Source organism: Leucopleurus acutus (assembly GCF_964270905.1).
Source record: "Leucopleurus acutus genome assembly, chromosome: 1".
NCBI classification, from domain to species: Eukaryota; Metazoa; Chordata; class Mammalia; order Artiodactyla; family Delphinidae; genus Leucopleurus; species Leucopleurus acutus.
Genome location: NC_139142.1, coordinates 28892707 through 28910772, shown reverse-complemented (window position 1 = coordinate 28910772; position 18066 = coordinate 28892707). Strand labels below are relative to the sequence as shown.

Here is an 18066-nt window from a genome sequence, read left to right as displayed (position 1 = left end):
AAGAAGTTCTTGTTTTGAACTCTAGGAGGTCAGTGCCAAAGAGTGAGTCTAGTAGAGCTGCTTTCTAACTCTCCAGCTAGCAGCTTTACTATGGAAACTTTTAATTCCTCTGAAAAGAGCCAAATAGGTGGGCCATGTAAACATCTCAGATATTCAGTTGATTTCTTTGATCCTCTTGTACTTCCAAACCCTTCACTTTTTGCTGCTCAGTATTACTGAATGTGCTTTCTGTTTCTGAAGTGGAAGAAAAAACTGGAAATCGGGAAACTGTCTGTGGTTCAGGACCCAGAGGTAGAGTTTAAGTTGAAACTAAAAATAACTTTTCCTTCCATGGTACATATTGCTACTTTTGTTTTTCTTACATTAACAATTGGTTAAGAGATTTGGGCTCATAAGCTTTCCTTCTAAAAATGTACATTTTCTCTATAGATCAAGGGGCAGTAGTCATTTGTAAGGTGGTGTGAACTAGTTCATTCCAAATGCTTTACTTCTAATTTAGGTAAGACCAGCTATACTAATATTTAAGTTTTGGTTTAGGATGATGGTGGTAGGGAATTTAGGGGCTATGAGTATTTTTAGTTGAGTAAGCCTTTGGATTTATAACCCCACCTCAATCCTTATGCTTAAAAAAAGCATGGAGATGTAGAGGGTTCATGGAAAGAAATTTAGAATGTAGGGAAAATGCTGAAGACAGACTGGATGTTCCCTCATGAGGTATATTTTCATAATAAAGAATTTAGGTCTCAACAGCTGAGTATTTGGGTTGAAATAGCCATATGTATCTCAGGACCTACGGTTTCAGTGACAAGTTACTGGTGGTTTAATTCTTTCATTTAAAACTTTTGGAGAAGCAGAGTATCACTGAAGGGATTTTAGTGAAAGCTGCATAAAGACCTTATTGTGATATGTTATTGATTTAGAATAAGAAAGGAACACATCACCACAATTTTAGTTTACAATATTCTTGGTAAATAATGTAAACAATTTAATTACAGTCCTTGGTTAAAGCATCTCTTCTTTATCCCAGATGCCAAGTAGAAAGTTGGTTACAAGAATATTAGATGAAGAGGCAGGTTTGAGAAAGTAAAGAGTGGTTAGTTTTATAATATCACATTTAATGCCTTAACGTGAAAGTTGTCTCTATCATAATCTTCTCTTACCCTGTATTGTTAAATGCTTAACGGCAAGTTATTTTTTTAATTTTGAATTTTGTACCATCTAACATAGTATCTTGCATAGGGTAGGCTCTTAAGAGTTTGTTGAGCAAATTTAAGAAATAAATTTCTTAAATAAATAAACTAAGATCCCATATGCACGGCATATGGGATCTTAGTTCCCCGATCAGGGATCAAACCCGCGCTCCCTACAGTGGAAGTGCAGAGTCTTAACCACTGGACCGCCAGGGAAGTCGCTGTTTTTGTTTATTTTAAATGGTGGCTACCATAGTGTACATAAAATTGTAATTTGCTTTTTTCATGTAATAAAGTTTTCAACTTTGAATGAGTTATTCAGTAAACATCATTAGTCTGTGCAGGTATTGAGCAAGACAATCTGAAAAATTGTGAAAGCTTTGCAGATGTGTAGTACGCTAGCCCTGTGATTTCAGTCTTTCTGTAGCTGGTTAGGGGTCAGAATGTTAACTATCAAGGGTAGAAAGGAAAAGAAAATCGTAAAGTACAGTGTATCGAAGGAAAAAACAATAAAACAAATGAAGTTTAGTTTTGTGAAGTTAGGAATAAATCCAAATCTGCATTTAATAGGACTGCAGAGATGTTTGGGAGAAAACATGTTTGTTTTGTGTACTAACTTGTTTTAGAATGATTTTGATTTTCTTGTTTGATTTTCCCCTTCCCTCTCCTGAATCTGCCTTGTTTTTTTTAAGAATGCCAGGCCAGAAACTGTCACTAATGATGACGAAGAAGCCTTGGATGAAGAAACAAAGAGAAGAGATCAGATGATCAAAGGGGCCATTGAAGTTTTAATACGGGAATACTCCAGTGAGCTCAATGCCCCCTCGCAAGAATCTGACTCTCACCCCAGGAAGAAGAAGAAGGAAAAGAAGGAGGACGTATGTGTTACTGATTTCTGACAACAGAGTCATTCCTACAGTTTACATTTTGTACTGTCACTCTTGTGCTTTCATTATTTCCAACTTCTGAGGGGAAAGTAGAATGACTAGCGTTTTAAACAATATACTGTTAAGGCTAATTTGACCATGTTTTACCAACTAACTTCCTAATTTTTTTTTACCACAATGTTCCTGTTTCGCATGTTTGAAATGCAGTGACATGGAAGCTTGTGCATATTTGTGGATTCATTAAGTAAGGGGGAAAAAACCCCCAGACTTGAGTGATGAATAGGAACTGATATTAAGGGACAAAGTAAGATTTTTTTTCCCCTTTTGTCACAAAGGGGTTGGCCTTGTTTTGCCTTACTCCCTTATTATTTTTCTTCTGTCTCTACTCCAAGCGGGATACCAGGTCTCATTCAGTGAGGATTTTGACCCATTTTCAAATTTTTAGCCACCTTTCCTTATAAGCCACGTCTCATTTCCTTCCATGGACAGTAGTGCTATTGGCCTTATAACTGGAGTACTATGAAAGAACATCATGAGATGAAACACTCCTCCCCAGTGTATTATATCATCACCTACTTTTGTCATCCTAAGCTAATTGAACAATAGGGAGTCCAGGTTGAGAGAAAATGTTTGGTTTTCTTATATTCATTTAATTTGAATATACTTAGAGAAATTATAGGGAGTGTTCTTTAAAAATATTGGAAGTGTATTATATGAATGGATTGTATATGCCCTGGAAAAGTAGTACTATGAAACATATATTGTGATTTAATATCAAGGGGTAGTTATAGTTCATACTGTTTTGCATTTTATTGCCTTATTAGTCCATCTTCAGTTTTCTTCGTGGCCAGATACATCAGATACATTTTCTTTTTTATATATAAATTTATTTATTACTTATTTTTGGCTGCATTGGGTCTTTGTTGTTGCGTGCGGCTTTCTCTAGTTGCGTCAAGTGGGGGCTACTCTTCGTTGTGCAGCTCGGGCTCTAGGTGCACGGGCTTCAGTACTTGTGGCTCGTGGGCTCTAGAGCGCAGGCTCAGTAGTTGTGGTGCACGGGCTTAGTTGCTCCATGGCATGTGGGATTTTCCCAGACCATGGCTCGAACCCGTGTCCCCTGCATTGGCAGGCGGATTCCCAACCACTGCACCACCAGGGAAGCCCCAGATACATTTTTATTACTTGGCTTGTTCTTCCTCATGGGGCCATAAGAACCTGTCTAGTGAACTGCCAATCACTGGGAATGGTAATTGGTAAGAGTCAGTCAGGTATAGGGTAATTAAGACCTGTAGGGTTTGTTCTTCCTCTTCCCCCATTAATGGTAAAGGAGAAAATAATTTGACATATTTGTTTGATACGGGTTGGGAGGAGAGAATCCAAGAAATCCTGCTCTATGGCAGGAATTATGGGTAAATTTTGTTGTTATGATTGTTTCCTCTGTCTTGGAAGGAATCAAGGAAGAAGCACTGCTAGTGCGAGACCCTCCTTATTCCACTGGTTGGGGGTGTTGGAGGGAGAGGAAGTGGTGGGTCATGGGAGGGGTTATAGAGTGAGTGAAATCTTTTTTATTATCAAGTAATTTGAAATCAAGAAAATGTTACAGAAATCTTGCTTACAGTATAAACATACAGAAAATTGTTTTTCAGAGTAATATGAACGCTTATTTGTTTGTTTTAATCTTTGTGGATTTTTCCGCAGATTTTTCGCAGATTTCCAGTGGCCCCACTGATCCCTTATCCACTCATCACTAAGGTTAGTTTACATTATAGACTTTGGCAATAACTTACGTTTACTGCTAATTGCCAGATTTGTGATTCTTGTCTAACTCTTTACTATTTAACTTAGATTGTTGGATTTGTTACTACATAAGTTTTTTATTTACTCCTGTCTTTTGTAAAACCTGTACAGAACATCTAACCTTTAATTTCTGTCAGTGTAGATTGATCGTTATGCATTCCCACCTGTCCCCCTTGTCTTTTAGGAGGATATAAATGCTATAGAAATGGAAGAAGACAAAAGAGACCTGATATCCCGAGAGATCAGCAAATTCAGAGACACACACAAGGTAGTATTCTTGTTTTTTCACTTGATACCAATCTAGACTTTTTACAGAATCCAAAGCAAACAGACAAAAAAAGAAAAATCAACCTTACAGTAGAATATAATTTTAAATGCTTTTTATATAGGTTTAATTGATATTTAGATAGAAACAAAGAAACAGAAGACCATTACCATATTAGTGTTGTCCTTGGCATATTGTACGTAGCTTTTTCAGTTACTGACTACTCTGCAGTCATCTCACTTTAATATGAATAAAAGCTAGTTTTATTTTTAGATTTCAACATAAACATCAAGGTCAGATTTAAACTAGATTCAAGGGGGCAGCAGAATAACATACACTGTAGTGTATTTCTGGGGGCAGTTATTTAACTTAATCTTAGGAAAACCTTTTCTTTAGAGCTGAGATTAAAATTTAAGATTATATTTGTATAGATTTGAGAGGGGGAGATTTTAAAAAGTAGGTCAGTGGTTACCAGACTTACCAAATTTTAGATGCATGGAAGAACTGTAAATTCCCATAAAGCTAATCTATTCATTGACCCCCACCATTATGATAGAGATCATATGGTGACTAATGCAAGATGAAACTCTCAGCTTGGAAAGTAACAAGGAATAGGATGTAAGTATGAGCTTCTGTTTTTTATTATATTTATGGATGCCCCCTCAGAAAAATATGCAAAGGGGTAACTGGCTTGGAAACGGGTATTTGTTCATAGTAAATCCCACTCACGAGTTTTGCCTATTGAAAGCTTCTCTCAATGACAGTGCATCTGTGAATGTTCCCTGGTGTTGAAGGTGATGCTTATGGACGGTGAAATGCAGACACTGCGTGAAATGTATTTTGATGTTAGAGATAATAAGATGTTACTGGTTCTTTCCTAAGATTGAGTGACCTTTAACTCAGTGAGATGTTAAGTGTTCATTTTTTCTTTTATTTAATCTTACTTTTTCTTATAGCTTTCGAAATCCCATGTTGACAGTTAATGCCATCGAATCGATGCTGCTGAACACATTATTATCATGATGCCGAGCCCTAGCTCACATACACAGGGCCTTTTCAGGAATTAAGTATGTCTAAAAGCACAACTGTAGTTCTCCCAGATTAATTTTGAGAGTTAAAAAGTTAGTCCATGGGAAGTCATTTTAGAGGAATACTTTTGGTTAGGTTCAGTACTCAAAATTTTCTGAGCAAGCTTGAAAATGGTATACAGTGTGTGTGTGGTTTACCCCCTTTTATTTGTTAAATCCTGTCATGTCATTGGTAAAGTATAAGGAAATCATGTTTTAAAAAATTAATTCAAAAGGTAATTGCTTCAGAGTTTGAGAAGCTGTCAGGCCTTTGACTGCCTTACACGTATTTCACTGTGGGGAGAATGTTTTGAATTTCCAAAATGTGTTTTAAAAATAAAAATCAAAGTGAAAAAGAAAAACAGTTTTTTTTATCGGGGGGGTATGGTTAAAGGGGATATTTGAAACTTCGGTAACAAAAATTGAGCTCAGTGAACCTTTGCATGTTTTGGTATGAGTTTATTAAATAACCACAGACTGTCAGGGTATCAGCGTGGCAGGGGGCGTCCATTTACAGCACGGACGAGTCTGAAGAGAGAATAAGGTAAGATTTATGATTTTTTTTTTCTGTCCTTTCCTCTTCATTATTTCACTACTTTCTTATGTCTTTTTAGACCACTTCATTTCCTCTTTCTCCAGTCTTTGTCTTAAAAAATATATACGTGTGTGTGTATCTATTTACTGCATACATAATCTAATATAATCTTTTAGAATTGCATTTAATATGGACAAGATTCACTCACTTTTTCATTTACTTAGAACAAAACTTTTGAAATGAGTTCTGAAACAAATCATTTACATAAGTGGAACTAGACATTTAAGAAATAAGTAGTGTAGTGAATAGGCAAGCATAAAACAATTGAGGGACTCTACAAAAGAAATTATTATTGGAACAGCTAAAATAATCTGTAAGTATTTATTATCTCAGAAATAAACAAATTTCTTATAAGTGTATGACACTGAGGTAAGTTTTATGTAGTCTAGCCTCATTTTACAATACACATTTTTTTATTCCATTATAGTACTGTTTCAAAAATTAGAATTTACCCCTTTAAATAGTTTTCAGTTTCTGTCCTCTTTTTGCCATTTCTTTTCTCTTCCCTTTGTAATTTCAATGTATTCAGTATTGGCTTGGCCTGCGTTCCATTTTGATATAAGGCTGGCACCACAGCTGAATATATTGATTTCTCATGCATTAGCTTTTCTTTCGTAATCTTCTATCAGTTCTCTGATCCATGAGCAAGAGAAAGAGAGTATAACAGGTAAGATTGCTTTTTAAAGTTGTTTTAAATGCTTTACATGACTGAGAAAAGAAAAAAATGCACATTTTATTGTTGTCATTTAAATTTCATTTCGGTGACACTAAACATGGAACCAAAGGAAAAATGTTTTGTTTTTGTTTTTCCTGTTTGGGGTATTTTTTTTTCTGAGTTTGTGTAGAAACCGTGTGGTGCACTGGTAATCTTGTCAGGGTACAAACTTGGTCTGAATGTTATTTGGTTTATTTGTGAACCATGTACTTGCTCTTCCTCCCAGAAGCATAGCTTGTAGGCAAGGTTAATCCAGTGTTGGCGATCCATGTCCTAGCACAGCATCTGTAAGTTAATACGCAATCGTTCCTTCCAAGGATGGATTTATCACTGTTAATGTATTTTCATTGTCTTATAGGCATAATGGGCATAAATATGTTGCTTTTAACATTAAGCCAAAAATTAATTAAATAAAAATATTATGATTATGCACATTTTTTGCTTGAAGCAAGTGATTTTCAAACTTTTTGTATTTGGTGGGCTGTCCATCTTGTAATGGTGGGAGTAAATGTTTCCATAGGTGATAGGGTAGATATTGGCTGAATTCAGCTTGTCTTTTGGAGGGTGGGCAAACCAGAGGGCAGAAGATTATTTAGTTGCATTCCAGTGACCTGACTCTCTTCCCCCACCTCCCCTTTAAAATACTCAACTAATAATCGTTAGGTAATGGGAATCTGGGGTTATAGTAGCAGCAGTAGTCCCACTGATTTAAAGAAATTCATAATGGGAAGAATTACATTGTAGCCAAGTGATTGTATTTCTAGAAATTATTATGAACCATCACACTCCTCATGGTCATTTTAGTTACTACACAATCATTGAGTGGTCAGCCACACTTGACACAATCTCCCAGCATCCAAGATTGGAGATTCCTGGTCTGTTTAGAGTGTATGGTTTTGCACGAAATCTATCTAGGCTTGTGATTGCTTCAGTTTTATTTGTTAAGTAAAACCACAAGTATTTAATATTAAAGTACCAGTGGTTTGGGTTTGTTTTTTTTTTTGTTTTTGGTCGTTCCCAATATTGGGCTTTGCGCCGGGAAAAGTCTCAATACTGGAGCTATAGAGTTAACTCTAAAAGTACTTTTATTGGTTTCTAGAAACTGGAAGAAGAGAAAGGCAAAAAGGAAAAAGAAAGACAGGAAATTGAGAAAGAACGGAGAGAAAGAGAGAGGGAGCGTGAAAGGGAACGAGAAAGGCGAGAACGGGAACGAGAAAGGGAAAGAGAACGTGAACGAGAAAAGGAGAAGGAACGGGAGCGGGAACGAGAACGGGATAGGGATCGTGACCGGACAAAAGAGAGAGATCGAGATCGGGATCGAGAGAGAGATCGGGACCGTGATCGAGAAAGGAGTTCAGATCGGAATAAGGATCGCAGTCGATCAAGGTAAGGCTTTATGGAAGTTACTGTGTGCTTGATAGCTTTAATAGAACTGCAGGTTAGTACTCTTCTTGGGCCATTTGCATGGATGTAGTGATAGAACTTCCTGAGACACGAAGCATACCTGGCTTGCTGTCTCACACACATGTAAAATATTGGTTAAGGGCTTCCCTGGTGGTGCAGTGTATAAGAATCTGCCTCCCAGTGCAGGGGACACAGGTTCAATCCCTGGTCCGGGAAGATCCCACATGCCGCGGAGCAACTAAGCCTGTGTGCCACAACTACTGAGCCTGCACTCTAGAGCCCGTGAGCCACAACTGCTGAAGCCCGCGTGCCTAGAGCCCGTGCTCCGCAATAAGAGAAGCCACCGCAATGAGAAGCCCGCGCACCGCAATGAAGAGTAGCCCCCACTCACCGCAACTAGAGAAAGCCTGCACACAGCAACGAAGACCCAACACAGCCAAAAGTAAATAAACTAAAAAAAAAGAAAAATATATTGGTTAAATTAACAATTTTCAACTTCAGTGTTAGTTTCGGTCTGAAGCCAGTTTTTATACAGAACCAGCACACACCAGCCGTCCACCCAGTGTTTTGAATAGACACGATTCCTTGTTCTCTCACTTGGTCAGTGGGCATTTTCTCTAGTCACTGTTTGATTGAGGTCCCTTCTAGTGGGAAATCGGCTCTAGTACCACTGCTTTTAGCTCCTGGTGTCTGTTTGGTCCTATAGCCCACTGCGTGGCCACAACTTAACCTCCCAGGCTCTAAGTTTACTGTTTCTTTATGGCTTCTAGTAAGTTATTTCACTTTGGTTTGGTTTGGTTTTATGTAAATTTTTTCATAATTATACTGAATTCATATGACATATCTCAAATTCTTTAGGAATGAGGTAGCGCAAAAGTGAACAGAGGAATTGGAGAAGGGCATGAGTAGAAGGAAGCCAGTAGACGGAGGCAAGAGAGGAAATCCCACCTTTTTTATTTCCCAAGCTAGTTTTCAAATATACATTACTGGGTTGAGATATTATTCTACCTGATTATAGCTGAAGGGAGGTCCACCGGTTGCTGGAACTGGAATTCAGGACTCTTATTATCTTTAGTGGGCATTAAAATCCTTCCCTTCCTTCTTGCACTGGAATAACCATTATTCTCTTGAATAACCGCTATTGAGAATTTGACATGTATTAAAATGAGTGGTTTTATACTTTTACTACAGTGTACTGTTTCATATCATATATATACATAAATTTGTATAATTATATCCATGGTATCACAAATCTGCAGTTTGGTTTTATCACTCTGAATTAAATACTTGAGAACTTTTTATTACTGATAGATGTACAGTTGACCCTTGAACAATGCTGGGGTTAGGGGTGCCGACCCTCTGTGCAGGCAAAAATTCGAGTATAACTTATAGTTGGCCCTCTGTATACACGGTTTTCCATATCTGCGGTTCTTCGTCCATGGATTCAACCAATTGTGGATTTGACCTACCTCGGATTGTGTAGTACTGTAGTATTTACTATTGAGAAAACTCTGTATAAGTGGACCTGCACAATGCAAACTCATGTTGTTCAAGAGTCAGCTGTAGTTCTAGTTTACCCATGCAACATGCCAGAATGCTCTTTGCTTCTCACCTTTGCCAATATCTGTATTCCTTGATCACTAGTGAAGTAGACTATCTTGTAACATGTTCGTTGGCCCTTAGTATTTCTCATATCTAGGTTTTTTTGTTTGTTTTCTGAGATGCTGATAAGCATTAACATTGAGTATAGAAAGCAGTTCAGAATTTGGGGCCAGGATTATATTCTACGTCTTTCTGACTTGTAAAGAGGAGTTTACAATTCTGCAGAAACCAAATGCTAAATTCTGGCTAGTGAGTTTATATATTATTTCATAATATATGTTGTCCGACTTTCTCTTGGGTTTAAACGAAAACACAAAGACTGACCGATTTTTTAAATCTTTTGTTTATGTAGAGAAAAGAGCAGAGATCGTGAAAGGGAACGGGAGAGGGAAAGAGAGAGAGAGAGAGAACGGGAACGAGAAAGAGAACGAGAGCGAGAGAGAGAGCGAGAAAGGGAACGGGAGCGCGAGAGAGAAAAAGACAAGAAGCGGGACAGAGAAGAGGATGAGGAAGATGCATATGAACGAAGAAAACTTGAAAGAAAGCTCCGAGAGAAAGAGGCTGCTTATCAAGAGGTAAATTGAGGGAAAGCTTTTATTCTTAAATCTTCGTACTTAGTAGGTTAGTCAAAAATTTTAGAACCCTTTGTATACATTTTTAAGCTTTGACAATTTTTTTTTTAGCGCCTTAAGAATTGGGAAATCAGAGAACGAAAGAAAACCCGGGAGTATGAGAAAGAGGCTGAAAGAGAAGAAGAAAGAAGAAGAGAAATGGTAATTTTCTTGGTTAAAAATAAGTGATTTTTCAGATAAAAATCAGATCAAATCTTTATTGTTAAGTAGAAGTGACTTTATAGTTAAAAAGTATGAGCTCCTAGTATAGATAATTTTTATATATTTCAAGTATCTTTGGGACAATTTCAGTACACCAAAATGTTTTTCCCTCCTATTTTTCACGTTTTTGCTCCCTATAAACTAAATTACCATTTGGCATACTGTCAAAGTAAATCTGTCATAGTATAAAATGAGAATTTATAGACCTTTCTTTGATTAAGAATCTGCAGTATTTTTGAATTTCAAGAGGCTTTTAAGAGGCTTTGATATTCTGTATTAGTGTAGTACATTTGGATGAAGGAAATAGTCTCATGAGAAGACCTGTTTTTAGAAATCAAAATTATTGACTTCAGTATATAGCGCTTATAAATTATTGTTTTTCCTTATGTTACTACATTATCCTTCCTTTTAACTCCATGATAATCATAAAAATGAATGTTGTTTTTTTTTTTCATTTACACTGTTTGATAGACTGTAACAGTGAAAGCAATTGGCCAAGGTTGTTACCTAAGTAAAATGACAAAAAGATAATTTATTTTATCATAGTACTTGCTTCAGTATTATGTTCCATATGTTCTGTCATTGCCAGAAGTTCATGAAGGTTTCTTTATCTCCAGTTTGGAGATTATTCTTCCAAAAACATTACTGAAGTTAGGAATCTTCTTCAAATAGCTTTTGAACATAAGACATAGAGGAAATTTTTGTAAGTAACCAAAAGAGTGCATGCAGCAACTAGATAGTATAGTTTTCTGGATGGTAGGTCTTCTAAGGTCCTACAGTTATTTAAAATAATTTGATTTCCCTGGATTGTAGCTCCCATTCTAGAATTTCTTCTTAAACCGTAGGTTAGAAAATAGAGAATACTATAGTAAGAGACATAAAATTATTTGAAGAAGTGATTCTGCTTCCTGCAAGCAAATCTGAAACCTGTTTTTCTAGAGAAAAATTTCCTATTAGTTATCTTTTGCTTGGGAGCTTAAAAAAATATCCAGCAGTTAGAAAAGCAGTTACTTGCTCATTAAAAAATGTTCAAGTAGCAGAAGTGTATAGTGTAAAAAGTCACCTCATGAAAGGTGACTTATGTTAATACTTTAGTACATACATTATGGGCCTTTCTCTGTGTGTGTGTGTATTTATTTATTTGGCTGCATTGGTTTTCGTTGCTGCATGCGGGCTTTCTCTAGTTTGTCGAGTGGGGACTACTCTTCGCTGTGGTGCACGGGCTTCTCATTGGGGTGGCTTCTCTTGTTGCAGAGCACGGGCTCTAGGCACATGGGCTTCAGTAGTTGCGGCATGTGGACTCGGTAGTTGCAGCTCATGGGCTCTAGAGCACAGGCTCAGTAATTGTGGCTCACGGGCTTAGTTGCTCCATGGCGTGTGGGATCTTCCCAGACAAGGGTTCGAACCTGTGTGCCCTGTATTGGCAGGCAGGTTCTTCTTAACCACTGCCCCACCAGGGAAGTCCCCTGTGTTTTATTTAGATATCTGTAAATATTGTCATCGCTACCTGACAATCTACTTGAATGCATTTGACAGATTTTGTGCTAGTTACTGGGTGTACAAGAATAACTAATGCTTCAAACTCTTAAACAATTGGGTGGTATTGTCAGAGAGATGACTGGTTGCTGTATTGTGTGTGTGAGTGTTTAAGGTATGATAATGGTGTGTTCACAGTATTTTGGGAGTGGAGTACAGAGAAAGTGATTAATTTTGTCTGGGGGAAGGAGTTGGTCATGGATAGATGGTTATATTGGGGAAGTCTTTAGAAAGGTGTAACATTTGAACTGGATGAAATGTGTTAATATTTTACTGTAGTCATAAACCTACATCTGCTTTGTATATAATATTGTTGGTATAGTAGATAGAGACGTAGATTATAAATACTCACTTTAAAGTATTTTTTATGTCTGTATATTAGATATAATTAGATATAATTTCTGTGAAATATAATAGTTGTTGTATTTAAAATTCCAAAAATAGGAGTAAGAGATTCATATACTTTCATGGTTTGTGTACTCAAAGTTAGGCAGGCATTACCTTTCGATTGATGCATAAACGTGATTTAAATTTTTAATCCTGCAGTTCATAAAAACTACTTGTATCATCATCTACCTATAAACGAAACGTAAAATATTTTTGTCCGGTTAACAGATTCAATAAGATAACTTCCAGTTTTCTTTCTTGGTGTGCTTAGGTTTCATTAGAAAAAAATTACTGTACTTTGAAGTGTATCTTCATAGAGAAAATTTATTGTAGCATACCATCAGTATATGTGGCTTTCATTTCATGGATAAGCCCTAAATCTGACTTGCCTTTAAGAGTAAAAGATTTTAAAAATCTAATGTTACTTACATTTAATATATAAGTTTATGAGAATGAAAACGTTCAAGTGGTATGGATAAGAAAAATCTATTCCCAAGAAAGGGCGAGGGGGTAATCTAAATTAATTTTATGTTAATTTTGCACACTTTGTCCTTCATTTCCTCAAAGGCAAAAGAAGCTAAACGACTAAAAGAATTCTTAGAAGATTATGATGATGATAGAGATGATCCCAAATATTACAGGTAAAGAAGCCTTGCTTTATGAACTCATACTGTCAGCTTTTTATTAGCTGTATTTTCTCTTGTCTACAAGAGAGTGCAAGTTCACTCAGTGGAGTAAGAAAGAAATCTTTGAATTCATCTTGTAATTATCCCCATAGTTGATAATGCTGTTTTCCGGGGGTCCGGGCCTGTTATAAAAGAATTGACAATTCTATGCACCTTCTTTGGAGGAAGGTTCATAATAGTATTGTGACAAATTAACTTTTCTTCCTGTGTTTTATTTTTTATTTATTTATTTATTAAAATGTGTGTTTATTTATTTTGACTGCACTGGGTCTTAGTTGTGGCATGCAGAATCTTTAGTTGCGGCATGCAGTCTCTTAGTTGCTGCATGCATGCGGGATCTAGTTCCCCAACCAGGGATTGAACCCTGGCCCCCTGCATTGGGAGTGCGGAGTCTTACCCTCTGGACCACCAGGAAAGTCCCTCATGTGTTTTAAAGAACTTCAGTTTTTATAGCAAATTATAACTTGCCTTTATGACTATCTAAGGTGGCCTAGAAATTTTTGTCTTCAAGGATTTCTAGAGTGCTACATAGTAATCTGAACACCCTCCCGCCCTCCTTCACCCAATTGCTATACTATTATGAAGTGAGAGTTGTGAAGCCTGCATTTCCTGATATCTGTTCCCGTGGCATTTCTAAACTGTTCTCATTCTTCTAACATTTATGGCACTTTGGTAAAATTGTTTGCTTTGTTCTGCTCCCTCCACTCCAAACTATAATTTCCCTAAGGTTATGAAGAATATTTTGATTTTTTTCTCATGTGCCTGACATGATACAGTCATGTAGTGAATGCATTTAATATATATAATTTAATACACTGTAGCTGAAATAATCAAAACATTGGATTAACACTTTAAATTGACTGAATGCCAAGGATTTGACTTTGTAGAAAATGCAAAGTAAAACTATTGAATCATAGATTAGCAGTACATTATTTCAACATTCTGAGATATAATAAAGTGCTAAATAGAACCTCTGCTTTCTCTTGATTATGCCCTGCTGCTTCTGTTAATTTTTTTTTTTTCCCACAAGGAAAGGAGTTGATTTAAATTGAAGGTACAAAACTAATATTTGGGATATTACTACTCCTTGTATTAATTTTTCACAACTTGGCCTCCAAGACAACACAGATTACCTGTTAGTTTCCCTGTGGAATAGGTATAAAATGAGAGCATTCTTCCCTCTGAAAGCTACTTTTTTACTTGTAGATACTCATTTAGAGTGACTTAAGAATGAGGCATGGTGATAACGTGACAAGACAGTGCTGACTTAGTAAACATTAACATGCAGAGAGTACACTGTCTTGGGTGTTCTACAGATATAGAGCATTAAGACAGTCTTCAGTCTCTTAGCATGCAGCTGTTAGTATGGAAAGAACTTGCTTTTGGAGACATTATGTGTAGTAGTTTAGACCTGAGTATTAAATAAGGCCTGTTATTTACTTTTGCAGAGGAAGCGCTCTTCAGAAAAGGTTGCGTGATAGGGAAAAGGAAATGGAAGCAGATGAACGGGATAGGAAGAGAGAGAAGGAAGAGCTAGAGGAAATCAGGCAGCGCCTTTTGGCAGAAGGGCACCCGGATCCAGATGCAGAGCTCCAGAGGGTAAGATACTATGACATCCATAACAATATTCTTTTAAGGCTATCATGTCATCTAAAGCCAGCCAACTATGATATAGTTTAGTTTATAAGGGAAATGTTTACACTCCATGCATCTTGCTATTTTGGGGGAGGATATTAGTATTCTTTTTCTTTATTTTATTATGTAAGTCATCAATATTAGTTGATTTACAGCTTTATTTTCAACATCATCTGTATGTCTTACTCCTTTATTTCTGTGAAGTATTACTTATTAAGTGAATGTCTTTTAATGTAACTTTGCTAGAAACTGTCCTTCTTATATGTGCTCTGACACTTAATGACTTTTGTAGTTTGAATTCTCTCATTACCGCCCTAAATATTTTATTTCCAAAATAAAGATGTTTTCATGAACAGCTTGTCATTTAAAAATGAAAAAGACTGTCATAGGAAATGGCATACCCATTCTTGCTTTTAAGAGTAGTGTCATGTTAGAAAAGTTTTTAGTTCTTAGTGTATCACAGATCTTAATACTATAAATTCTTCATATCAACTTAAAAAAATCTGTTATATGTTATTAACAGGAACCATGTCTTCTTACATGTCCCTTTTATTCTTCAAAATAAAATAGTGTTATTTTTTTCTGTTAAGTACTTACATAAGTAAATAGAAAGTTCAGACAACATAGAACACAGTAATGAAGAAATTAAAAACTGGCTGAATTCTTATAACCCCCCTCACACATAAGTTTTATAGTTTTATAAGTGGGAATATTGTTACGTGCACTTTTTGTTCTAATGTGCTTTTTTTTCATTTTTAGATTTTTATTGAAGTATAGTTGACATACAGTATTATATTAGTTTTAGGTGTACAACAGTGATTTGACATGTGTATACATTATGAATTGATCACCACGATAAGTCTAGTAACCATCTGTCACCATACCAAGTTATTAAAACAATATTGACTATATTCCCTATGCTGTATGTTACATTCCCCATAAGTTATTTTATAACGAAGTTGGTACCTCTTTTTTTTTTTTTAAAAGATGTTGGGGGTAGGAGTTTTAGTAATTTATTTATTTATTTTTACTGTGTTGGGTCTTCGTTTCTGTGCGAGGGTTTTCTCTAGTTGTGGCAAGCAGGGGCCACTCTTCATCGTGGTGCGCGGGCCTCTCATTATCGCGGCCTCTCTTGTTGCGGAGCACAGGCTCCAGACGCGCAGGCTCAGTAATTGTGGCTCACGGGCTTAGTTGCTCCGCGGCATGTGGGATCCTCCCAGACGAGGGCTCGAACCCTTGTCCCCTGCATTAGTAGGCAGATTATCAACCACTGCGCAACCAGGGAAGCCTGGAAGTTTGTACCTCTTAATCCCCTTCACGTTTTTGCCCTACCCCCCATCCTGCTCCCCTCTGGTGACCACCAACTTGTTCTCTGTATGAGTCTGTTTCTGTTTTGTTTTGTTTTCTAATGTGCTTTTCTTCAGGTATAATCTTCCACCAAGAATTTCTCCAGTTTATAGTCCAGGTGTCTTTTTTTTCATCATCATGGTAGTATTGTCAGTGTTTTAAATCCTTGCCATTATAACATTTAGGTTGGGGAATATTACTATGGTTTTTTTTTTTTTTTTTTTTTTTTTGCGTTACGCGGGCCTCTCACTGTTGTGGTCTCTCCCGTTGCGGAGCACAGGCTCCGGACGTGCAGGCTCAGCGGCCGTGGCTCACGGGCCCAGCCGCTCCGCGGCATGTGGGATCTTCCCAGACCGGGGCACAAACCTGTGTCCCCTGCATCGGCAGGCAGATTCTCAACCACTGCGCCACCAGGGAAGCCCAATATTACTATGTTTTAATTCTCTGATTACCAGTGGGTTTGAATGCCTTGCAGATGGTTTAATGGTCATTGTACTTCCTTTGTGAGTTGATAAATGGTGTTATGCACAGATTTTAAATTTTTGTGTAGTTCAGGATACGTACTTTTACTTTTGTTTTTCCTGTGTTTGTTTCACGCTCAGAAAACTTGCTGATGTATTCATCCCAGTTTATAATGCTCTTATGATGTTTATTTTTTATCATATTTTGTAATTTCAGGGGGAGTGTTCATTTTGGTTTAGGAGTTTGACTTCAGAATTCTCTCTCCCGCCACTTCTTCCTTTTCCTGTTTGTGAATACAGAAGTGACTACCACCTTCAGCCATTACCAAGAAATAAAAAATGATTATCTATGACCAGGCTGAGGATTTGAATTGCCTTTTGTGTATTGTGTATACTATTGGGTTCTATTGGGTTGGCCAAAAAGTGCCTTTGGTTTTTAAGTAAAGTAAAAGACACATTTTTCATTTTCACCAAGAACTTTACTGAACAACGTATTCACCCTTTTGTTCGACCTACCTTCTGCCATTTTTCAGGCAACTTCATAATTCCATCTTCCCGAAACTTTTTATCTTTTTGAGCAAAGAACTGTTCCAGGTGCCTTTTACAGTCTTCCAGGGAATTGAAATTTTTTCCATTAAGAGAATTTTGTAAAGACCGAAATAAATGGAAATCCGAAGGTGCAATATCTGGTGAATACGGGGAATGAATCAGAACATCCCAGCCAAGCTGTAATGGTTTTTGCCTGGTCATCAAAGAAACATGCAGTCTTGCGTTACCCTGATGGAAGATTATGCATTTTCTGTTGACTAATTCTGGACTCTTTTCGTCAAGTGCTGCTTTCAGTTTGTCGAATTGGGATCAGTACTTGTTGGAATTAATCGTTTGATTTTCTGGAAGGGACTCAATATAATAGAAGGCTCCCAACCCCACGATATATACAACATCACCTTCTTTGGATGAAGACTGGCCTTTGGTGTGGTTGGTGGTCGTTTATTTTGCTTGCCCCACCATCTCTTCCGTTCCACATTATTGTACAGTATCCACTTTTCATCACCCATCACAATATGTTTTAGAAACGGAACATTGTCATTACGTTTAATGAGAGAATCGCATGCAGAAATACGGTTAAGTTTTTTTCGCTTAACTTACGTGGAACCCAAACATCAAAGCGATTCACATAACCAAGCTGGTGCAAATGATTTTCAGCGCTTGATTGGGATATTTTGAGTATGTTGGCTGTCTCCTGCATGGTATAACGTTGATTGTTCTCAATGTCTCGATTTGATTGCTATCAGCTTGAACTGGTCTACCCAACCATGGAGCATCGTCCAGTGAGAAATCTCCAGCATGAAACTTTGCTGACCACTTTTGACATGTTCAGTCAGTCACAGCACCTTCTCCATACACGGCACAAATCTTTTTTTGCATTTCGGTTGCGTTTTACCTTTCTTGAAATAATAAAGAGTAATATGCCAAAAATGTTGGGTTTTTCTTCCATCTTCAATATTAAAATGGCTACACAAAAATTCACCAATTTTGATGTCTGTTTTTTAAATGCATGCTGATATGACAGCTGTCACACACAGTCTAACAAAATTGTTTCGAATGAAGTTAAAGACAACTAAGTGCTACTAGAGCCAAAAAAACCGAGCGAACCTT

General features: G+C 37.0%; 1 protein-coding gene across 4 annotated transcripts in view; it reads left to right on the top strand.

Moving 5' to 3' along the window:
• The window catches only part of RBM25 (RNA binding motif protein 25), a 54553-nt gene that overhangs the window by 25738 nt on the left and 10749 nt on the right, over positions 1 to 18066 (top strand). For all 4 annotated transcript variants that reach the window (XM_082863917.1, XM_082863914.1, XM_082863915.1 and 1 more), the window contains 8 exons: positions 1883 to 2068; positions 3776 to 3829; positions 4059 to 4142; positions 7616 to 7902; positions 9875 to 10097; positions 10206 to 10295; positions 12846 to 12919; positions 14413 to 14563. In XM_082863917.1, coding sequence (XP_082720043.1) covers positions 1883 to 2068; positions 3776 to 3829; positions 4059 to 4142; positions 7616 to 7902; positions 9875 to 10097; positions 10206 to 10295; positions 12846 to 12919; positions 14413 to 14563 — 1149 coding nt within the window. The remainder of the gene's footprint in view (positions 1 to 1882; positions 2069 to 3775; positions 3830 to 4058; positions 4143 to 7615; positions 7903 to 9874; positions 10098 to 10205; positions 10296 to 12845; positions 12920 to 14412; positions 14564 to 18066) is intronic.